The 25,037-nt window shown below is 42.4% G+C and overlaps 1 protein-coding gene across 2 annotated transcripts in view; it reads left to right on the top strand.

Moving 5' to 3' along the window:
- Positions 1-21,877, top strand: part of GATA6 (GATA binding protein 6) — a 30,284-nt gene extending 8,407 nt beyond the window's left edge. For both annotated transcript variants that reach the window (XM_060170694.1, XM_060170695.1), the window contains 4 exons: positions 2,873-2,998; positions 4,126-4,213; positions 4,306-4,409; positions 20,490-21,877. In XM_060170694.1, the coding sequence (XP_060026677.1) occupies positions 2,873-2,998; positions 4,126-4,213; positions 4,306-4,409; positions 20,490-20,657 (486 nt within the window). In that variant the 3' untranslated portion in view covers positions 20,658-21,877. The remainder of the gene's footprint in view (positions 1-2,872; positions 2,999-4,125; positions 4,214-4,305; positions 4,410-20,489) is intronic.
- The last annotated feature ends 3,160 nt before the right edge of the window (positions 21,878-25,037 follow it).

Genomic DNA, 25,037 nt, shown 5'->3' with positions numbered 1-25,037 from the left:
GGTTAATTTAATGAGTGTATGTGCCTTAAACTTGTTACAGTCTCCCACAGCTTAAACTTTTCTTCAAAGGGCATCCTTAACTTCAGTGCCTGACTCCCTGTGGTTTTCATTTTTCTTATATGCATCATATTTAAAAAGAAAAAGTACTGCCGGAAAATATTCCAAGGAAGTTCCTTGTTTTCATGTATTAGCCAATGTATGAACAATGAAACTGATTATTATTTTTTTGGAAAGGCGCATTGAGCTGAGTCCAGAAGGTAACATTTTCTCAAGATTGAGCAAAAAAACTGGCAGAATTTAGGTTCTAGTGGCATTTTAAATTTGATCTAGTAACATCCATATTTAGATGGCGGCATTAGTTTTGTGCACTTACCAGTAAAAATAACTGTTAACAGGAAAAAACCCCAATTTTTAACATCTCTGAATCTATGAGTTTTCCTTCTGTGTAGCAGGTGTCTTGGCAGTGACCAAGGTCAGCCAATGTGCTTGGTAAATGTGTTATAAATGATACCAATTGAAGGGTGTGTCTATCAATTAGTTCTCCTTGTGGGCTTCTTATTTATTGTTTTGCTGGATCTAGTTAGTTCTCAGAATGTTGAACCCAAGTTTGTTTAGCTAGCAGTACAGAACCAATCACTGAATTTGAACTTGTAATACGTTGCAAAATAAGAGATTTATGGTGTAACTTGAATTCCTTGTCAGTGATGACTATAGCTGAGATCACTTGTTACAGGAACTTTTATAACCCACTCACCTTCATTTCACATGTTTATGGGGACTGGCTTCACTTATGATCTGCAGTTGACAGTCATAAAGTTCTTTGTTATAATGGCAAATTCTGATAACAAGTTCGCCTCACATTGGCTCCAAATTCCACTGGAAACTGTCATAAATGACCTGTTTATAAAATGAAACTTCCTGTCCCTAGTTTACTGATTTCACATTTATGAAGAGAAAGGAGTGCTCTTCTGGGAAATTATTTTATTTTAACCATAAAGAAAAAAAAAAGCCCTGATGTGTAAGATTTTATGTTTTCAATTTTAAAAGCAATTTCCCAAACAGTTCTGTTAGCCAAACATATTCATTTCAACCAAAAGTCAAATTGATTCTTTCTTAGCACTGATTTCTTAAAAAGGTGGCAGTACTAAAAGGCTTCCCAGTGTCTCTTTGGTTTTACAACTTGTCTGTAAAGAGTATGCTACAGCAATACAACAGGATGTGAGTTATAAAAGCAAAATACAATTTTAACTTTTAAATTTGCCAATGAAGATTTTGGAACTCTCTGTCCTTTTAGTCTGAATATTCAGTGAATGCTCAGTCTGTGTTTTTGTTGTCCATTCTTTATAACTTCTTTTCTTAAATTAATCATCGTTACCAACTTCCCTAATTCTGTGTCTTTCAGCTTGCTTTGGTCCCTGGATTTTCCCCATAGTTTTTTTTTGTTTGTTTAACCGAAATCACAGCAGGGTTTTAGTTGCCTATCTAGGTAATTTAAAAACAAACTTAGATTTTTGTCATTCTAGGCAGGAACTTATACTAGCTTAAATAGTCCCTCTTTATAATTCACACATAATAATTTAGAGGAAATAAATTCCATGTAAGGATGTTATGGGTATAAAGGGAACATAGAAATCAGAGTGACAGACTGTTGCCCTCTTCTGATAAATTTAACCCTTTGTATGAACAAAAGTTGAGTACTATATTGACAGGCTAAATAAAATATAGCAGCATCACCATATATAAGACAATGCCAGCACTAACACAATGTTGTAAAATTTGCTAATCCTTTGTAAAATGGTTAATACAAAAATTCACGCAATAGGCAATCATGATGATAATTAATGAGATGTATTAAAATATATTTTTTTCCAAAATTTGTGTACATTTTCGAAAATCCATTTCTGTGAATATATATAGGCCCTTCTGCAGTTTCTGGTTTATTCCTCTGCACATATCTGAGAAGTAGATCGATATCTCAGTTTTCAGGTGAAGCAGAGACTCCCCAAAGCCACTTAACATGTTGGCAGGTGGTTTGTGACTGCATTTCTTTTTTTTTTTTAAAATAAATTTATTTATTTTATTTATTTTTGGCTGCATTGGGTCTTTGTTGCTGCAGTCGGGCTTTCTCTAGTTGTGGTGAGTGGGGGCTACTCTTCGTTGCGGAGCACGGGCTTCTCATTGCAACGGCTTCTCTTGTTGCGGAGCACGGGCTCTAGCCATGCAGGTTTCAGTAGCTGTGGCTCGTGGGCTCTAGAGCGCAGGCTCAGTAGCTGTGGCACACGGGCTTAGTTGCTCCACGGCATGTGAGATCTTCCCGGACCAGGGCTTGAACCCGTGTCCCCTGCACTGGCAGGCGGATTCTTAACCACCGTGCCACCAGGGAAGTCCCCTAGAACATCTTTTAAAAAGAGAAAAAAATCTAGAAGTTTCTCCTCAATGAACAATTTCCTCATTTGGGACCAGGTCTGCCAGAGCCTCTGACAATACACACAGATAGAAGACATTTCTTGTCCAGGAAGCTTGGTTTCCCTTGTGCGAGCAGAATTCCAGAGGAGTGGGCACAGAAGAACTCATTTCTTTACTCTTGTGTCTCAGCCGTCTGACAACAGTGAGTGCAGGCATTGGCCAGCATTGTGACTGCTTTAATCTATGCTAATGGGCTGGAGCAAATCAATCTTATGTATTGGATGGAGCACACTTTGGTCCAGGAAGGTCAACCTAATTACACGTCAAGGTTTTTTTCTCAAGGGACCTCTTATTTATAATAACCAGGTACATGCTTGTTGATGGCAGGGACGTGATACATTGATGTATGTAACGTATGCATAAAAATCACATATCTGTACACTTACATTCTTGTGCTGCTTTTTAGCCTTCCTCCCGCCGGCTTGGATTGTCCTGTGCCAACTGTCACACCACAACCACCACTTTGTGGCGCAGAAACGCCGAGGGTGAACCTGTGTGCAATGCTTGTGGACTCTACATGAAACTCCATGGGGTGCGCCACCTACTCTGCTCATGTGTCTACACGTTCAGTGTCTTGTTTGTACATAGTTTCAGTTAAAAAAAATCAGCAAAGGAGAGGGCATAAAAGTGAAAAATCTGATTTTCTATATGTACTTCTGTGACTCGAGGGTCCTGTTAATTATAATAGAAACTTTTATCTTACTAGTAAGAAACAAAAAATACTGCCAATTAAACTGTCACACAAATCCATAGTAAGACATCCCAATTTTAGAAATACTAAAAAGTGGGAAAGTGCAGTTTAGAATTGATAAGATGGTAGTAAACTTTAAAAAAAAAGCTGTAAAGTCAAAGTATAGTTGATTTATAATGTTCTTGTTAGTTTCAGGTGTACAGCACAGTGATTCAGTGATACATATGTGTGTGTATAATATATATATTATATACGTATAATATATGTATTCTTTTTCAGATTCTTTTCCCTCATATGTTATTACAAAATATTGAGTATAGTTCCCTGTGCTATACAGTAGGTCCTTGTTGGTTATCTATTTTGTATATACTAGTGTGTATATGTTAAAAAACTGTACACTTAAAAAGAAAAAAAAGCATGGAACCAACTAGAAATTCACACTAACTAGTTTATAGCTTAAAAAATGTGAATGCAATCAAATACATTTATACAAAAGAGAAATAGCTATATTTGATAGCTATAGTTAGATTCTACATTTTAAGGATAGCGCAAGATATGTGTCAATTTTAAAAAGAAAATTTTCCTTGGTATATGTAGGGAGAAGAATACATGATCTCTTTGAAATAAAAATATTTATTTTTCTTGTATGTATTCAGTGTTTTTACGCTGAATGTATTCAGTGGTTTTACTCTGTAATTGAAGTTGTTTAAAACAATAAACATTAAGTTGAAGGAGTAAGTTCTCCCTGGCAAATCACCCTCCCTATTTTTTTTTCTGGAGGAATCTCTGCATTTGATGGGGAAAGTGTAGTCTTTATGCAGTTCGAAGTGTATGTAAAAATTGGATTGGCATTTATGCCAAGTTCTTTTAAATGAGGGCTTTCAGTACTGAGGTTGGGTCTTTAGTTAGTTTGGTTTTTCTTCAATATAATATTTATTAAACTCATGGCCTATGTGAACAATTTTTAGGTGCCTCGACCGCTTGCTATGAAAAAAGAGGGAATTCAAACGAGGAAACGAAAACCTAAGAACATAAATAAGTCAAAAGCTTGCTCTGGTAAATATAACAAAATACTGTTTGACTGTCAGGTATTTGCCAAACTTAGCAGAGTATATGTATATTTATGAGGTTAATTTTGACTGTTGCAGGTAATAGCAATACTTCTGTTCCCATGACTCCAACTTCCACCTCTTCTAACTCAGATGACTGCAGCAAAAATACTTCCCCTACGACACAACCGACAGCCTCAGGGGTAAGTGTTAAAACAGTATAGACTCCTTCTAAGCTAGTGGGTTGCTCTCCCGGTATATTATCTCAAATTTTATCTTATCTGGTAGTACAATAATCTAAACCAACAGTTCAGTTTTGTTAGCTGATACCTAAGAATAGTTTTTAGAGGAAATTACATTTAAATGTCAACAAAATGACAAACTTAAGTACTTTACAAACCTCTTAATTAAGATCCACATCATTTTTTTATGGTTAAATTAACCCAAGTAAAGGCAAGAAGTTTTGAAGTGCTTTAAATTGTTTTATTTCCAGGTTTTTATCTGAGTTTATATATATATGTACATGTGTGTACAGTAGAAATGTATATACATGTATTATGTATTTCTAATGTAGATCAGGAAAAGTACCAGCTCAGTGGTTTTATATATCCCAGTGCCCATGGCATTTAAATTGCTTTTGCTTGTCTTATCAACTCCAGCCTTCTTTCTTTTCTTCCTTCTTTACAATAAAAAAAAAAACAACATCTACCCAGAGCAAAGCTCATCACAGTGAGTCATGTGATGTGCTGCTGTATTCGCCGATCTTCACCTAACAGTCCTCTGCTGGGCTGGGCAGCCTCGCCGTCTTCTAATGCACCTTGATTGTACCCAGGCTTATTTCAGCCTGGTGATCAGCCTGTGAGCAGTTCGGTTTGTGTGTGATCTCGCGCCCCTGAGGACAAGGGTGCCTGGGTCTTTGTGAAGATCACAGACTTCGTTTCAGTAAAGCTGTAATTGAAACTCAGTTTTTCTCAAATGAAGAGCACTTTCCCACCGTAGTGTTTCCCAAATTTACCTGGAATGCCCTTTAAAAATGACCGGGCCGCACCCTGGTCCTCAGAGATCCAGGGCCCGACCTGTGCGGCAGCATTTCACAGCCCCGGGTGAGGATTACACTGAGACTGGTTTAGGACGAAACATTAGCATTAAAATTCCTACTTAGTGATTCTTTTCTACATTTAATTTTGCTTTATTTGGGGTACTTTGAAATACTACAGATTCCTGGGCTCCACCCTGGATTTTCTGAGTCAGCGTCTCTGGGGGTGGGGCTTGGAAATTTGTGTTTTTGAACAGTCGCCACAGGTGAAATTGAAACTACTGCCCTTGAGTTGTCTTTGAACCAGGAACCACTGAGCTGGTATTTTTACTGGCTTAAACAAACAAAAATTTTAAAAAAGTTGTTAACTGCTTAAAGGTATATTTGATATTTTTCTTTGACTCCTCCAATTCAAACTCTTTTGGACTCTTTTTCGTTAATGAACAAGAAGTTTGTTCAGAGTTTCCAAAGGGAAAAAGCCTTTCTGCTGTTTTTGTTTGTTGCAGACACATATTCTCAAAGAACGTTTCTAGCCTTTATAAAGGTGAACTCTGGTGAATGACTTTTTTTTACAGGAGGGTAAGATGTAACTTCAAGGGTCTAAAGTGGTAAATAGAAGTTGTGAGGAAATGAAAAGGTCAATATTATTTTAAAATATCCTTTATTGTGCCCTAAGTCCTCAGAAGCAAGTATGCGGCTTAAATCAGGAGAAAAGATGTTCTGATTTTCTGAAGCGTTGAGGGATCAGCTAGGGTTTCAGCCTCAGTATCTGTCTCTCCTGGCTAAAAAGTGGATTGCTGCCAGCTCCAACTCACTTTTGTTGGTGCTACAGTCCAAGCTTAGCATGGCAAAAGCTAAATTTGAATGATAAATGGCACAGAAATAGAGATTTTTGCCCAACAATGGGCTTTGGAACCTTAGTGGGCGGAGTCTGTTTTGCCCTTGTGGTTTTGTGATGTAAAATTTCAAAATTGGCTATTTGCAAGTCCAATCAATTTTGCCCTCCAGGGGAGGAACAGTGCAAAGGCAGTGACAGGGTCAGGCCCGGACTTGTCTGGAAGAAGGACCTCGGGAGTCCAGCAGCTAGTCCCATGGCAGCTTTGGTGTCCCTGCATCTGTCTCTCACTTGGGACCCAGCATGCCAGGGGCGGCTCGTCGGCCAGCGCCGTCGGATGAAAGCCTCAGTCTTCTACCAGAGGCCAGGAGGCAAAGCAATTTTAGTATTAAAAAAAATATTTTAAAAAGTACTTTAGAGATTGGGGGAGTTGGAGAGCAGTTCCTTACAAGGTCTTTTGCTGCACTCTCCCCATCACTCCCGGAGCCCGGGCAGCCTCTGTGGGAACCAGCGGTGCGAGTTGCAGACCCGGGGGTGGGCAGTTCTCTGAGCCCAGGTGGCCTCAGAAGTGCTTCCTGACAGCTTTTCCCGAAGCTGGTGGGGTGAGGTCAGGGCTTGGCGGGGGAGGGGAGGGTGGGGGGCGTTGGTGGGGAGGATTGCCCATCATCCCCTCCTCCCTCCAGGGACCCGCCCTTCCTGGCCTGGGCTGGCACTGGGCTCGTGGGTTTTCTCCGGATGGCCGGCCCATCACGGAGTCTCCCAGCATCGGTGCCTTCCTGATGTGGGTGTTGACTACCCGGCAAAAGCCAGTAGACTGGCTGCCTTGGGAAACTGTCCCCTCCAAGGATAATTGTAGCAGACTCAGTGGTTTCCCCAGGAGTGCCAGTGTGTGTCCGTTGGTCCCTGGACACTTTCAGACCCTCCTGGGCCGGCTGGTTCTTCGTGCGCGTGGCTAGCGTGGCAGCGGCGGTGCCGTGAAGAGCCTGCTGGAGCCGTTATCTGTGAGCAACTGGCAGAAGCATTTGTGAAAGGCGTCTGTGTTGACAAAGAAGTGACATTTTCCCATTTTGGTCCCAGTTTATCACGTTGGAGGGCAGCTGGCGTTGTGAATGACTGCTTTATAGGATTTTGTGAGCGCTGTAGGTGAGGGGGATGTTATTATATCCACACAGCAAGGTTGGGTCCTTCTTCGGCTTGGCGTTTAAAACCTCCAGTGATGATGGGTCTGCCCCGTGGATCTCCAGCGGCCCCTGTGACTGACGGGGTGGAAATCAGTCCTGCAGGGTTGTCCTCATTTAATAGGGACAGCCAAGCTACAAAACAAAGGACAATCGTAGGCATACTCCCAGTGGAACAAGGAAAGGGGCCACACGCTCTACTTAGAGATACAAGTGGCAACATACCCGCTCCTCCACCTTTCCTTAATGACTGTGATTTAAAGCACAGAGACCGTTGCAGAGACCGTATCAGACTTGCTGTTTTAACTCCCCTCTGAGAAGTCAGCTGCAGGAGATCACCGGGAGGCATTCCTAGAGGACTTCTTTTAAGTTCTGATGTCCCTGCATGTGGGCATATTCAGTGGTGGTGCTATCGTGACCCGGCACCTGAGCAAGCCTCGCTGGAGCACACGAAAATCATTTTTGCACTGCTCTGAAGCCTCATTTTGTTGACTTTGTGGCATGTCTTAGCTTTATGTACGTGTTGCTCCTTTGTGTTTTAACTAGACCTCTGTCTCGTTTCTTCTGATAGTCATCAGGCTGCTGACCTGCTCCCTTATGACTCAGTTTCTCTGTTGCAGGCTGTGCAGGTGTGGTGTGTAAGTTTTGGAGGTGAAGGGAGGGCAGTTTGTCTCCTGTATGAGAACAGGAAGACTCGTTGCTGCTGCCGGGCAGCCTGGTATTAAAATAGCCCCTGTCTTGTTCCTTTGGAGTTCTTTTTTTAAATTATTGCAATAAATGATTTATTTGCTTTCATTTATATGATATTTATTATTCATTAGACCTTATTATTTTTCATTTTTCTTTTCCTTATTTTCTCTGTATTTAAAAATTTTTTAAAATTATTTATTTTTCGGGGGCCTTACCATGTGGCATGTGGGATCTTCCCCGACCAGGGGTCGAACCCGTGATCCCCTGCGTTCAGAGTGCAGAGTCCTAACCACTGGACCCACCAGGGAAGTCCTATCAGAATTTTATAATCAGTTTCTTGTATGGAATTCTTTGTGTTTGCTAAGAAATGTGTTGAACTTAATTTTTGATGCAGTTGATTAATTTTGTGAGTTTTGAACTTAAAGATAAATTTCCTCCAAATGTTTTTTTTTATTCAGTCTGAAATCTTCTTTATCTAAATATTCTAGATTTACTGAAAAATGTTTATTTAGTGACCTAAACAGACATCAGATTTTCTTTGGCATTTAGAGTCTCTGTGGATTGTAAGAATACTTAAATTTTTCATTGAATTCCATTTATTGACTGAGTTATGTTTTACGTTTGTTGTTATTAGGAGGCAAATATGGTAACATTCTATTTCAGCAATTCCCAAATAAGATTTAATAAGTAGTCTCTATATATTCTATCCCTCTTAGGACTTGTAACTAAAAATTTGTAAAACTGGAGGATACGTTACATATATACACACATATATAAAATGCATATGTATATTGTATATATGTATGTAACTATAATATACAAAAACTTTATAAATCCTCCCCCAGTTTATATAAAGTTATCTCTTAATTTTCTTTGGGACAGGAAGGATTAATTTGATAAAGTGAGTAATAAGACAATGGCTGAGGATAAAAAAATCACTGAATATATTTTGTCTGCCTACAAGTAGTTCTGTAGATAATTATTTAACAAAAATTAAAGCCTACTTAAGTTTATATTAAAACTGCAAATATAATGTTGAAGTCATCATCAAACATATAATGTGGAAATAAATGGAGATGAACTCTATCTGACTAGCCCTTGCCTTACGGTCATTGTTCCATTTAAGAAGCATTGTGCTACGGGCTGCCCTGTTTTCAGTGTAGCAAAACAAGGTCCTGGATATCAGATTGTTGGTAACGTGGTGGTCGTGGTGGGGACACGTGTGTATAGACAGATCTTCCTGCTGGTCAGATTTGAAAGTGTTTTAAATGAGCAACAAAGTTGGGAGTCGAAAGTAGGGAGCCATGAATTCTAACCGCAGGGTTGGAAATGGCTTCTCAGAGGAAAGGAAATTTGAATGAGTTGTGTAGGATTTTTGTGGGGGAAAAATCGGGATAGAGGTTTCCAGGGAGAAGAACATGGTAAGTATGATGCTTCAGGGACATAGTTTTAGGAATTCAGTGTGGCTGGAGTGTAGGTTAGAAAAAGCCAAAGGCAGGAGCTGAGGTGGATAAATTAGGTGGAAGGCAGATATTTAAAACTGTTTCAAGTCAATTTTAAGTCAGCCTTAAGTAGGGTCCGCACTATGTTCATTTCTAAATGATGGACTTTCTCTAACACCCACTGTGGTGTTTCTGTCCAAAAATGTGTTGTTACACTCCAACAATTAAAACATCCTTAACTGGGCGCATTTTGATAATTGATGTAAACAGATGTTAGCATGCCTGTTTGTACATTTTACAAGCAGCTTTTCCTTTCACAGTTAATAAGGAAAACTACCTCCTTGGAGGTGGTGACGTGTCCTGACCTGAGGGACTGCTTGGGGCAAGATGGTTTCAGGGTAGCTGCCAGGTGACCCTTCCAAATGGAGATGTGTTAAGGATGGTGTGTCTAAGTGTAATTCATTTCCTCACTTTGTGGTTTGTTGTTGGTGACAGCTTCCACAGAGAGAGAGGCAGGCATCCTTACACTCAGACAAGGACCACATCTCAGATTCCTCTCTGGCTGATTCTCTGCCTTTGGATGGGCCTTGCCCATGTTTGGTCAGTTTCTCAGTGTTGAATAGGTATCTTCATTCCTGCCTCATTTATCCTTCTGGGATGCATTATGCCTAGTGGGACCCATTTCCCTACTGCAGTCAGTCCTAAGTAATAGCTTTATTCGATGACCTTGTCAGAAGTAATACCTCTGAGCTGCATGGTGCTAAATCTCACGCTAGAAGTGGTTTGAAAGAGTTAAGTGCTTAAGTGCTCCGTAGCTGAGGGGCAGTGATTTAGGGACTGACATTTGTTGGGATATCTGGATGTCTTTATAAGGCCTTCTGAAGAAAGGTTAGGTACTTGGCAGGTTAATATTTTATATTCTTTTTATAGATTTTATTTTATATGTTAATATTTGCATACTGTGATGAAAATTGGAAAACATTGCTTGAGTCACGTAGGTTAATTTCTTTATTAGCAAGTTTATATTCCACTGTCTTTTTCTTTGAGTAGCTGAATCACTTTGGATTTACTTGGCACTATGATTGGTCACAAAATAATAGCTTCTATTGTTATTAACTATTTCTGTAGTAGTTAAATACTTGAAAGGAACGTTCATGAAGGACCTGCATACAGTATGAGTTGCTTTCACGCAGGGTAACTTGAGTGTGAAGAAGAGAAGATTCAAGAGGCTGCTGGAGTGGGGACCAAAGTTCTTGCTTAACTCTTTTTTTTTTTTAAATACATTTATTTATTTATTTATTTATTTATTTTTGGCTGTATTGGGTCTTCGTTGCTGAATGCGGGTTTTCTCTAGTTGCGGCGAGTGGGGGCTACTCTTCGTTGCGGTGCGCGGGCTTCTCTTGTGGAGCACGGGCTCTAGGTGCATGGGCTTCAGTAGTTGGGGCACGTGGGCTCAGAAGTTGTGGCTCACGGGCTCTAGAGCGCAGGATCAGTAGTTGTGGCACACGGGGCCCAGTTGCTCCGCGGCATGTGAGATCTTCCCGGACCAGGGCTCAAACCTGTGTCCCCTGCATTGGCAGGCGGATTCCTAACCACCGCGCTACCAGGGAAGTCCCCCTGCTTAACTCTTACCTTGAATGTTCCACGCTTGCCTTTAGGGTACTTGAGAGCCAGGGCTTAGCGGATTAATTACTGTACGGTTGCTTTGGGGGAGTTTCCTCTCTTGTACTTTCTCATAAGATTGTGGATGTAGGAAGGCAGGAAACTAGCTTCTGTCAAGTACCTTTTAAGTGCCAGATGTTTTATGTACCCTTTCTCTTTTATTCCCAATTATCACTGTACAAATGAAGTGTTTTTATTTACATTTTCCATGTGGGGGAGTGAGACCCAGTAATAGCCCCAAGGTTATGTATCAGGTTAAGAGGCAGGGCTTGGGTCTGGATGCAGGTCTGGCCGAGGCAGAGTCAGTGTTCTTACTCCTGTGGCATGCTGGATTAATATGCGATAGGCTGAAGCCTTTAGAGAGAAGAAGTAACATGTTCTTAAAGAAAGCTGACTAATTCTGGTTATAACTTCAGCATCAAGTACAGCTAGGAAAATAGCACTGGAGAAGTGATTTTCTCATGACCAAATACACAAGGCACATTGTATACATTTTCTTGTGAAACATTATACTTATCAATAAAATGTACTATAATTCTAAGACTTTGTTAGTTGGGTAATAGGAAAAATAATAAGTAGTAAAATTTACTGTTGTTGACGTGCATGTGATGGTAAAAAGTCTCCCTTAAAATATGAAATACTTGAAGATCGCGGTATTAAAATCCTTCTGATGGTGTGATTTAAACCCATACACAGTGAGTGCCAAGTGAGTTGGAACTTTTAGAATGTCCAAATTGCCTTCAATTTAATTTTTACAAAATCATTAAAAAAGCATTTCTTAAGAGGCAAGTGTCCATTTTCCCCCCAGAGTTTATAGTCCAAGATACTTTTTTCTAAATGAATAAAAAGAGTTAAAAAGGCATTAATCTCCCACGAGGGTCGGCGAGAGAGTTGCACTTAGGTATTATTATTGCCTCATTTATAAACCAGGATCCGGAGTGACTCCGTAAGGTCATAAGACAAGCCCGCGTTGCAGCCGGGGCTGGAGCCGATGTCTCCCACCTCTCCCAGGGAGTTGGCAGTCATCACAGTTATTAATATCCCACTCGCCACTTGCTGGTAGCCATGAACATAAATATTTTGTTGGCATTTTATCTTCACGCTCCTTACGTGCCAGGCTCCCTTTCTTTTCTTCTTTCACAGACCCTTCTAATAATTCACTCACGTTCCTGTCTGACCACATTGGCCTTCGCCGTGAAAGTCACACGTCACCCTGGCAGGGAATGTGAAAGCATGTGGAGTTTGCATACTTTCACTTTGATCTGAAGGCCTTTTCTAGACTTCCCTCTTTTTTTTTTTTCTTCTTGTGTGCGTGTGCGCGTGTGCGTGTCATGGGGAGGATGGTGATTAGAAATACACTTACTACATTAATATGACAATGTCCCTGTATGTATATTAGGAAACAGTAAAACTGTATTGCTCTTTAAATAGTTTATAACATATATGACCACCCAATTTATCACAGGACTGTGGTTTGTTTAATAACTGACTCAATATCACAATCTGAAAGCCAGAATACTAGGTAAAGAATAAGTGTGGGCTGCCTTTTCATATGGCCTCAAGTTAGAAGGCTTCATCTCAGAGCACAACTTTTCTTTGCGGATTACAGATGCCTTGTAGTTTCTTTTTCCTCCCTGCCTCTATAAGAATATACAAAAATTGTCACAAAACATGAAATAATGTTACGGAAAACACGGCCAAATTTAAGAAAGCTGGCTTAGGATACTCTGAAATGTTATTGCTAAATGAATCTTCGAAGAAAATGAATTCCTTTACTGGAACAAAAAGTAATTTATTATGCATTTCATGGGTGTCTGCCAAAAGAGTTACTAGCAATATGAAGATCTAATGGATATGAATTAAATACAATCTGTTAACTCTGTGTTTAGACCTATTTGTTAATTTTCTCTGAAACTTTAATAATTAAAAAAAGTACCTCCAAAAATAGGTGTTGACATATGTGATCATTCGTGGTTCAGCTACCTATCATATCAGGGCCAGTACTCAGAAGAGTTTGTGAGCCAGAGCAAAAAGAAATTATTTTATTGATCTCAGATTTTAAGAAAGCTTTGAACAAATAACAGGTATTGATTTCAACGTCATGTTGGAGTCTTTTGAGTGAACAATTCCAAGTCATTATCTGATGATATTTATTTATTTTTATTTTTTGCGGTACGCGGGCCTCTCACTGTTGTGGCCTCTCCCGTTGCGGAGCACAGGCTCCGGACGCGCAGGTTCAGCGTCCATGGCTCACGGGCCCAGCCTGTCCACGGCATGTGGGATCTTCCCGGACCGGGACATGAACCCGTGTCCCCGGCATCGGCAGGCAGACTCTCAACCACTGCACCACCAGGGAAGCCCTCTGATGATATTTAAATGATAATTTACTTGGTGTACTGCCCCTTTTGGTAGTTGTTAGCATGGCATGGTTTCACCAGAGCTGGTGCACACGCTCCAGAATCATATTTTTATCCTATTAAACGCGAAATACTTTTAATTTAAAGCCCTCCTTATGTTTAGTCGCTTGATTCATGATGAAGCCTGAATATGGTCTGAAGTTTATCCTGGGGGTTCACAGATTAGCAGCTGGAAGGAAGCAGTCAGGCAACCAAGCGCTAGCTCCAGCTCTGTGTGTGTGACTATAGCAAACTGCCAAGGTTTTCCTCCTTCTCCTAAAGGGGAAGAGTAATTCCTACCATCTGGTCCTTAGGAGTGTAGTGTAGCATAAGTGGGAGATGCCTGCAGACCACTTTGAAGCTCAAGAAGAATAGCACTATTTAAATATGACCTTGGAAGTTAATAGCGATGTGCTTTATTTTCATGGAATTTTTTCCATCCCAAGACATTAGACATAAATGTCATTCCCTTTCTTCATGGGGTGAATTTAGAGATGTAAAGCTATTGTGTTCACAAAGGAACCATGTTTAAATACTTTTATCTCCCTGATAGCAACAATTTTTCACTCGTTACGATTCTTAGCACTTTCATAATGCCTTCTTGTGAATGCTGCTTGGTGCTCGGACCGAGGTCTGCTTTGTCTAGTAGATATGGCCAGAGGAAGACGCTCATCTGAGCTCCTCAAAAGCCCGTCTTTCATAAGATCCTAATCCATCAGGTTTTAAATCTCACCTCTGGATCTTTCACCACTGAATTTGACTAGAATAAAGCCGTCCATGTTGATTCATTTCCAAAGATAAACTTTTTCTTTAGTAGGCCAGTGACTTCAAGTTGCGGGACAAACCCTTCTTCTTGCAATTTATATTTGTACATCAGTGTTTTGCTGATAATCCCAGAGTACTTATAAACTTGGGGCCATGCCTTTCTTTATCACAACATGCTTGCTGTGTGTATGTACAGATGCATAAAACAGTTTGCTCCTTTGTCCGGAGTAGAGTGTGTGTAGAATAATTCTTTCCCTCCTTGAAAAGAGAAGCATCCTGGCTATGGATATAACCCTGCCAGCTCAGGCCCAGAAGGGGCACAAGGGGTCAAGGGGACAGCCAGTGAGCTCTCCTCAGTAAGGAATTTGTTTGCTAAATTACAAAAAAATAAACGATTCTGCTAAACACTGAGTTGGGTCATCGGCTGAGGTGACCGTGACTCTCCCTTCTTGAGCTTTCTTGAGCCCTTGTGGGAGACTTAGAGGCTTTTGTTGTGATTGATGGTTTTCACGTGTCCTGGTGGAGACAGAACCCGTGTGTGTTTGTGTATCTTCCTAGCGTTACCTCCTCAACTATTGGGTCACTTTTGTGTCTGGTCCTGTTCCCTCCATCCAAACTGAAATGACCTTGGTTTTTAGAGTGGAAGTTAAGGTTTATCTGAAAGTGTTTCTCCTTTGTTAGGAACTTAGACAGAGTTTTTAATTTTTCTTTTGAGGAAGGATGCTATCAAACACCACAGAGTCTAACCTAGAGGTGACGAAAGCAGAGAAGAGAGCTTTGGCAGTGAGGGGTGGCTGGCTTCCCCTCACACAAGGAAGAGCTGTAACCACAACTTGCTTAGATGTGTAGGAAGGACAGACCAGAGGCCGTGGAAGCTGACAGCCCGAATCCAAACTGAGGAGGCAGTGTGATCATCTTCAAAATCCTGTGCTCTGGGAATGATCGCGCACCCCCCAGCCTGTCGGGGGGTGCCAGGTTTGTCTCTCCAGATTGTGAGGCAGCGTTAGGAGAGATTATAGCATGGCAGGCAGACAGAGCACACCCCAGCGGACTCCTTTTTGGTTTTCTTCCTCAAAAATGAAATTCCTGTTTATAATTCACAAGCCAGAGAACCTCTGTAATTCTTCTGGAAAGGCTGTGTCCTTTAAGGGTTCCCTTTGCTCTGACATGTCACTTTCCAGAGCTGTTTCGTGGGTATTGTGGGAGGCTGTCTCTGGGCCTGCCTGTAATGGGACGTGACAAGGCTCATGGCTGGCGAGCCCACTGTGAGCCAGACACTGCTGGGCATCGGCTAGAGGAGCTCAGCAAGTCAGAAACCCTTGACATCTAGATACGTGTCCGAAAATGAGCGAAGGCTTATTTTCACAGCAAAACCATCTGGGTGATCCAAAGATCACTGTGCTGCCTCACGGGCCAGTGGAGATTTTCCACGTCCAGGTCTGCAGCCGCGACTTGTCCCTGAAGTCATTTATTCCTTTAGGAGGGGGGCGTCCGGCCAGTGGCTGTGGGTCCCCCACCTGACCGGGCCTGCTTGCAGTGCTAAGCCCGGCCTGGGTCGGGGCTGATAACACATTCTTTCAACAGGAAGTGCCCCGATTTTCAGTCGTCAGTGGGAGGGTGGAGGCCGATAAGCTGGGAGTGATAACACAGAACAGATTTCTGCTCCACCCTCGTCTTGCACTTTGATCAGAGAAAGAGCCAGGACCTCGCCCGGCGGAGCTGCCTCCCAAAGAAGGAAGGATGGCTCGGCTGTGGCGTCCGGCGCACTCTCCTCTACTGTTGTTCAGGAACTTTCGGGGGATTAGGCTGGTTTGGGGTTAGTGACGTGCCTGCTCTGGCCTTGTTGAGATGTCTGCGATCTGATCCTTTCAGGGATTTAAGTAGACGTGGGAAAACCTTAACCAATTGGCATTTATATTGGTGTGTGTGTGTGTGTGTGTGTGTGTGTGTGTGTGTGTGTGTGTGTGTGTGTGTGTGTGTGTGTGTGTGTGTGTGTGTGTGTGTGTGTGTGTGTGTGTGTGTGTGTACTGGGTCCAGGGTCCTAATAAGTTATCTCTGATTTTTTTTCCCCCCAGATTGAACTGAGTCTTGAGAGGTAGCTCTTGAATATCCCCAGTGAAGGGAAGGCACTTAAGATGACAATGTGACAAGCCAGGTTTCTTAAGGAGAGTTGTGCTAATTCTAGTCTTCTGCTGTTAGAATGCCCATTTCAAGACCTCAGGTTATACTGTTGCACCCATCTGTGTACTGTGTCTGGGGTTTTCACGTACCTGGAACTGTGTTGAACACGTGCATGGCTGGCTGGGTTCCAGCCTATGCCAGGTGGCTCAGAGGTGACCTCAGGGGTACATGGGGGCCCATCTGATCCTCCCTCCACTCTGATTCCCCCCTGTTTTTCATGCTGCTTTATGACTGTCCAGGCTGTCCCTCAAGTACTGGTGCCTCATGTTTCTGTTCCTCTCCCCCAGAGTTAGACTGCAGTAAGCCACTCACTTAAAATATTCAGAAGGAAGGCATACATGGCTAACTGGTTGGGCCCTCCCAGGTGGTCCCCAGTCTCCCACCCCACACTGGGTTCTCTTGAAATACATTTGCATGCACATGGGTAAGTTGTAATTATGACCTAGAATTTCTATCCTGCTGTTTTTCACTTAACATTGCATTACAGGATTTTTTCCATTTTGTTACATGATCTTATTATTTTTAATACTTGCATAATAGTTCATTAAGCAGATATCCCTTCGTTCCCAAACCATCCTTATATTATGAGACATTAGATTATTTCCATGGTTTCCACTATTATAAGTAACCCCGCAATGGATGTCTTCCTGTGGGGAGCCTTTCCGTCCCTTTGAATTTTTTCCTTGTAATCCATTTCCAGAAGTGAAATTACAGAGCTAAGTAGGGTATAAAGTTCTTGATGGCTTTGCTAACTACCTTCTAAGGTGTGCGCCAGGGTATAACCCCGCCAGCCAGGGATGAGGGGGCTGGCGTTATCCATCCCATCTGATCTCATCATGATGATCTCATTATGTATTGTGACATGAAATTTCAAGTTATTTTTTACTGAGGTATGACTGACATAGAAAAAAACGCTGTGCATCGCAGCATTCCGTGTTTAAATAGTATATCCCCATTTAAAAATAAGGTTCTCAAACCTTGGGCACAAGTACTTGTTGTATTTTTTTCTGACAAACTCAGATGTTGCTTTTGATTTCCAATGAGCTGATATTTTTTTCAGGAGCTCATCACTCATGTAATTTGGGGTTTGCCTGCCATATAGCTTAACGTTTTTGTCTGAACAAAGAAGACAGTAAATAGGTATTTCAACAGTAGCTTTCGGGACTGTTGTTCAGGTGTAAGACTAATGTTCAGGGTATTAAGGTCTCTTTAATGCGGCTTATTTGAAAAAGGGCGATGAGCCTTTTGAAGGGCTGCAGGAGCACCTTGCTTTCTCTCTGCGCAGAGCCGTCAGTGATGATTAGAATAAGGTCATGGCTGTGGTGGTTTTCACTTAGCTCTGGCTGAGTTCGTAGGGCTGCTCCCACCCAGTGATGGCGGCACCTTGCCTGGTGAAGGCTGACATTGGGGAGATTGAGTGAGGTCCACGCTCCTTCACTACAATAACAAAATTCTCATAGTGTCAATAGCACATACGTGTGTAGTCTTGACTATTGTCAGACACTTTCACGAGGGCTTTACATACACTAATTTAATTCTTTTGCAGCAACCTTCTGACATATGTGCCTCTTTATTTCCATTTTCTAGGTGAGGAAACTGAGGCACAGAAAGTTCTAGGTCAGACTCTCTAGTTTCTCTCTCCCACAGAATCTTTTCTGACTCATTGCTTAATATCCTTCCCTTTCAGCTGTCTTGTCTTGTGAACAGACCTCTCCACATCCTGCATGCTTCCAATTTTGAGCACCCTTTCTTCACCCACAGCAATAGCTTCCCTTCATGGAATATTTAACGTGGCAAGGCGTTCTGACGTGCCTGTACACATTAGCTCACTTAATCATCACAAACATGCTTGAGGTAGGGCCAGTTTCCCAAGGAGGAAGCTCAGGAGGTGGGTGGCTGAACCAGGGTAGAATTTGAAAGTCCATGCTGGTCCTACCGTGCAGGCTGCCTGTGGCTGTCCCCGGGCATCCTTTCCCCTCTGTGATTCCTTCTCTGACCTCTTGTTCTACCTCCCTGTCTCAGACACTCATAAACTCATGATAACTGTTGAGTGGCCTTACTTTCGAGTGCGTGCGTGTCCTAGTTCCCCACACAACCTGGGAATGACTTGGCCCCGGGGCCGAGGTGCCCTGCTCATGTTTCTTGTTGCGACTTGTGGTGACGGCAGACCCCTCTGCTGTCTCAGCATTTCTGGCCATTTGAGGTGGGCTGCTTCCTGGGTCAGTCCAGGCACCCCCTCCATTTCAGAAAATAGCACTTGCTGTGGTGAAGTCAGACTTAGTCAGATAAATGCAAATGTGCCTTTTTGGGGAATAGGTAGATAATACCAAGCTGGGTATGACATTAGTCATTTATAAGGGAGCTCACTCTTTCTACTAGTTGTATGATAGCTCTTTTCTAAAATGAAGACTCTTTTTGTAATTGAATAGCATCCTTTTGTGTATTTCTTTGGGGGTTAAATCTGGATCTATGTTGAGTTTGCTTATAGCCGAGATTCTGAGCTAAAAGTAATCACCGTATTTGTACGTGTAACTAAATCCATAGCTTTAGTTTGTTTGACAGGATTATTTCATCTATTTCACAAGAATCTATTTTAAATTTTAGACATCTCAGTGAGTTTGTGAAATTTGCTTTTTTAGGCACCCAAAGCCCTTGGTTTACATCTTTAAGTTTGTATTATTTAGAAAGAAGTTTGGGGGCAGGGGTAGGGACTGTTGCTGGATTTGCACAAACATTCATTTTTGCTAGGAAAGGGAAGGATTCGTTACCTGTGGTGGGGCCACACTTGGTCTGTCCAGCTGGGAGGGAATTGGGATGGGTGGACAGGAAGTTCCATGGTCACACTTCCCAAAATCCTACCTCTCAGTCCCATACAGCTATTGTGAGGGTCAGAGAGAAAACCAGATCTTTTCTGGGAGAGGGTAGGACCACGCTGGCTACTAGGCTCCTGAGTGGAGCCACGGAGGGTCTGGGGCCCTTCCGTTCAGTTCCCTCAGTGTCTGGTGCCCTGTATTTCTCTGAAGTGGATGTACCGTCAACTTGGCCAGACAGATCGATGTTTTAGGATTTAATGGGATTGTGAATGTAGAAAAGGAATGCTTTGAAAAGTGCAAGATGTTCTACCTGTGTTAAAAAACAAGTATCCAGTAGTTTATGGAATGGAACCCTGAAAGCTCAGAAGAAATAATGGGCTTCAGAGCTTTGAGAAGGAAAGAAAGCATGATTCACAAGTATGTGCTTATGGCTGGATTTAAAAGAAAAAAAAGTCAAATGCAACTGTTTTCTCAGACCATAGTCTAAACATGATTTTAGTTATTTTGGTTTGATTTTACTAAATTATATCATGTTTGCTATTTGGCTTTTCTTATTTGGATGGAAGGAAAGAAGGAATGAAACAAGAGAAAGGTGACCTTTTGCTTCAAGAAATGATTGCCACGATCATGACAGATATAGGATGTTAGCATTTTCTTTATCACATGGTCTGCTTCAAACATGGCCTGTGCTTTAGGGAAGAATTAAATCCTGTGTATGCATGGGTTAATTTTCCATGAAGTCAGGGCTCAAAAATTTCATTTATCAGGTCTTGCTGAACTGTGTATCTTTCCTTCTCAGACTTTGATAGAACTGCTAAGCCTCGTGGTTCCGCTGTGTGTGTGTGTGTGTGTGTGTGTGTGTGCGCGCGCGTGTGTGTACGCGCCGTGCTCTGCCTTTTCTCTTTTGCAGTGATTAGATTGTGTGGGCATCCTTAAGGCCTGTTGACCTACGTGGTGTGGTTTGTTTCACTGTCGGAGAGCCGAGCGTTTGGCACTTTTTACAAATAGGCCACCTCCAGTTCCCCTTTCCTACCTGCGTCCAGCTGCGCATCTTGCCTGGTGGTTCCTGCCACGAGTTAATGGCGTGAATAGGACGCTGTTTCTAAGAGCAGAAATCGCCCGAGTTAGGTCAATGGCACCGTACCGCCCAGGGAGCAGCTCTGCCAGCTGTGCTACCGTCTCACTTGTCCCCGAATGTTTACCTAGCAGGGACCAGCTGCCTGACAATTTATTGGTAACTGTCTCTCCCCTTCTCTCTCTCCTCTCCGTCCCCCTCTTCCATCAGGCAGGCGCCTCAGTGATGTCTGGAGCAGGGGAGAGCGCTAATCCCGAGAACAGCGAGCTCAAGTACTCAGGTCAAGATGGGCTGTACATCGGCGTCAGCCTGGCCTCGCCGGCCGAAGTCACGTCGTCGGTGAGACAGGATTCCTGGTGTGCCCTGGCCCTGGCCTGAGCGGCCACGGGTAACAGGAGGAGGACACAGCCGGGGCCCGTGGGACCGCCTTCGTGATCTTCTTGGCAAGCAGTCCGGACTGGGCTGAGGATGCCGACTGGACATCTTCCTCTGACACAGGATTTCCGTGCCTTTATTTGAAAGAGATGTTATCTCCCGTGAGGCTTGCTCAGCCTTTAGCACCCTGGCCCTGTCTTGAAGACCCAGGGAGAAGATGGACCGGCTCGGGAGAAGGGCCAGAGCAGCCCACAGCCTCCCCAGCCACGGCCACTTCCGGGGTCGGCCAGGGGATTTGATGTCCAGTGTGCCACTTCCAGAAACCTGGACTAGGAACCGGGGCCTTGCCTGCTAAGGAATATTGAGAGAGATTTTTAAACAAAAGTTTTATGTGTATTGCCCCAATTCCTGTGCGTCTTCTGATCGGTTTTGGTTATTCCAGAATTTCTTCATACCTTTTCCGCCCCCAGATTTCACATGCGTTCGTGGAGAAGACCATTCGTTTGGTACACGCCTCTGGAGACTGAGTCGGTTCTTGAGGTCTCCTGTCAAAAATATCACTCGGTTTGCAGGACTGCATCGTAACTGTAACATACACTGTGACTGACGTTTCTCAAAGTTCATATTGTGTGACTGACCTGAAGTCAGTCTGAATTTGTAAACAGGGTAGCAAACAAAAGATATTTTTCTTCCATGTATACAATAATTTTTTTTAAAAGTGCAATTTGCGTTGCAGCAATCAGTGTTAAATCATTTGCATAAGATTTAACAACATTTTTTATAATGAATGTAAACATTTTAACTTAATGGTACTTAAATAATTTAAAAGAAAAAATGTAAACTTAGACATTCTTATGCTTCTTTTACAACTACATCCCATTTCTATATTTCCAATTGTGAAAAGAGAAATATTTCAAGAACAAATCTTCTCTCAGGTAAATTGCCTTATCCATTTGTTAAGAATTTTTGTACAAGAACACCAATATCTCCCCTTTATTTTACTGTGGAATATGTGCTGGAAAAATGGCAACAAAACTTTACTACCTAACAGATAACATTTGTAAATACTCTAGGCATCTGTACACACTATGATGAGGTCTCTGTAGCGTGACTAACCCACAGGCAGGTTGGTTTACGTTAATTTTTTAAAAAATGGGATGTCATATGGAAACCTATTTCACCAGAGTTTTAAAAATAAAAAGGGTATTGTTTTGTCTTCTGTACAGTGAATTCCTTCCCTTATAGTTTCATTTTGACACTGTATGTGGCTATAGCTATTCATATAAAGCAAGTGCATGTGATGTTTGCAAATTGCCTTACGGCCTTCTTTTTAATGAATTGTCCTTTTGGAGCTGTTTTATACCTTGGTTCATTTGAAGTTGGCACATGGAGTCAAGTTATCAACTTGCAACTTGCATTGGGGACAACTTTATAAGTGAAAAGGACCCAGTATTATAAGACATTTCTGTGATTATAAGCATTCTGTTTAGGATCAATCCTTAAAAACATTTAAAAAGGCCAGAGTTTCTTTTCCTCTGAATGAAAAATACTCTGTGACCCAGAAACAGAATGATTTCCTTTCTAGTTCCTCCCTTTTACAAAGTGCTGTGATATCTCAAAGCTCATCTGAAGTTAAGTCTTTACATTCAGCCTAAGATATAAAATGATTTGAACAGCCCCTTTGTTTTTTCTATGTTGCTGCATGGATTTCAGGAAATCGGGAGGCTGTTTCACAACACAAAATGATGGCATTTCATTTTGGCTCCCTAACTGTGGCTCATTTTTCATGTACTGATTACAGCGGTCTATGGCGTCCAGTCTGAATCAGGAGAAGGGACGTCTTCCTTTGTGGTGGGGTGGTGCTGGAAGCCGGACTCAGGCCTGGGATGTGTGTGTGTGTGCGTGTGCGTCTGGGGAAGTCGGTGAAGCTCGCTTGTACCCTGACACCCTATGGTGGGCTGGGACAGTGGTTAAGAAAGCAGGGTCTGGAGTCAGACCACGAGGTTTCAAGCCTGTGCTCTCTGTGACCTTGGGCAAGTTACCCAGCTCTCATTTTCCTCATCTGTAAAATAAGGCATATAACTCAGGAGATTAAGTGAGGTAATCCACGTGAAGTGCCTAGCATGGTGCCTGGCACATAGCCAGCACTAAGTGTTGACTTGACTTTGAAGGAGGGTGGCGTGAGCTCTTAGCACATGGGTGTTTGGATGTCTTACTCCATGTGGAGTATCTGAAGTTTATGGCCTGTGAGAGTCTGATGTCCCTTGGCTTACCTGCACTTTTGAACAAAGCTGGGGAGAATGAAATGAGGGATCCCCACCAGCCCAGGTGGTGGTAGAGATGGTTGCTTCAGAGATATTAGTCTGAGTTTGGCAGATTGTTTTACAGAACAGGGATGGTCAACAGCAGAAGGAAATTACCGCGACTGACTCATTCTTTTCCCCCCCTTCCTCTTCTTACAGTTCTCATTACTTTGAGTGCTTTCTGGTGGGTTGGGAGATGTTAGAGTTAATATGTTTTGATTGGAAAATGAATTTTTCTTATTGGGTCTTCCAAAGGATCTTTTTTTTTTTTTCTGGGGATGGTTGCAAACAGTGCTTCTTCTAATCCTAAGATGCCATTAGGTTCTAAAGTGCCTCTTCTTTTTTTTTTTTTGAACACAAAGTGGAAGGAATTTGTGAAATAAATTACAAGGGGCAGAAAGAGGGGCAGAGGGCTTCTTGTGGCCTGTCCTAACACAATGAACTCCACTAACCTGGGCCTTTTCAATAACTTGTTTACCTGTAATTGTATAAGGCATAAGTTTGATAATTTTTTCCAAATACACAATTTCAGCACTCCTCCCCCAAAGTATAACATACAAAAAAACAAGTTATTTCTCACTAGGGAGTACATTTTTTTTTTTTTTTTTTTTTTGGTGGTACGTGGGCCTCTCACTGTTGTGGCCTCTCCCGTTGCGGAGCACAGGCTCCGGACGCGCAGGCTCAGCGGCCATGGCTCACGGGCCCAGCCGCTCTGCGGCACGTGGGATCCTCCCGGACTGGGGCATGAACCCGCGTTCCCTGCATCGGCAGGCGGACTCTCAACCACTGCGCCACCAGGCAAGCCCTAGGGAGTACATTTAAATAGAGGTCCAGTCTGGATCTTGGCTTCAAGACTCCTCAGACCCATTACTGTGTGTTGCAGAATTTATGTCCTCTGTCAGCCCTGGTTGAGTTTAGGTCATCTTACATAAGTGAGGGCTCTGTCTGGGGTCTCTCCTCAGGGTCACTTCGTGTTGTTTCCCGGTGCCTATGGGAGGGTCAGGAAAGCAGAGGAACCATTCATTTTCCCCTGCAAATAAATTAACTTCTTGCTCATGGGAAATGTTTTCGCCAGTCCTTGGAAATTTGATGTAATTTCAGATTGTAGATAAATTTTGCTGCTGGGAGGGCAATACAGCAAGTCTTTGGCTCTGCCGGATTCCAGGCTGCTTTCAGTTCGAGGCAGTGTGGTGGCTTCAGTATATATACCGGCATTGTCCACGGGGTCTTCGGATCCCCGTGACTCAGAAGGTGTGTGGAGAGAGGGCGGGAGGGCAGAGCAGGGAATCAAACATTTATTCAGAATAAGGCAGCTCAGGCTCATTAAAATGCATTTTGTTTCTGGGTTGAAATAGCAGGTCAGTTTGGTGACAAAACGAGTTACCTTCTGTTGTTTGGAAGCTCTGATGGGCCGTCAGATATGTTTGATTATCTAAAAGGAGAAACAAATATTAATAAATTTGCTAAAAAGAAATGAAATTGAGTTATTTGTAGTGAGGTGGATGGACCTAGAGTCTGTCATACAGAGTGAAGTAAGTCAGAAAGAGTAAAACAAATACCATATGCTAATACATATATATGGAATCTAAGGAAAAAAAAAAAAAAGGTCATGAAGAACCTAAGGGTAAGACGGGAATAAAGACACAGACCTACTAGAGCATGGACTTGAGGATATGGGAAGGGGGAAGGGTAAGCTGTGACAAAGTGAGAGAGTGGCATGGACATATACACACTACCAAACGTAAAATAGCTAGCTAGTGGGAAGCAGCCGCATAGCACAGGGAGATCAGCTAGGTGGTTTGTGACCACCTAGAGGGGTGGGATAGGGAGGGTGGGAGGGAGGGAGACGCAGGAGGGAAGAGATATGGGAACATATGTATATGTATAACTGATTCACTTTGTTATAAAGCAGAAACTAACACACCATTGTAAAGCAGTTATACTCCAATAAAGAGGTTAAAAATAAATAAATAAATAAATAAATAAATAAATAAATAAATTTGCTAGGCCAGATCTTTCAAAACACAGTCCATGGGCAAAAATTTGGTACCTGCAGCTCTGTCCAGTTGAGACCCCAGGA

Source organism: Lagenorhynchus albirostris, chromosome 14 (genome assembly GCF_949774975.1).
Source record: "Lagenorhynchus albirostris chromosome 14, mLagAlb1.1, whole genome shotgun sequence".
Lineage (NCBI taxonomy): Eukaryota > Metazoa > Chordata > Mammalia > Artiodactyla > Delphinidae > Lagenorhynchus > Lagenorhynchus albirostris.
This window is presented reverse-complemented; position numbering and strand designations above follow the sequence as displayed.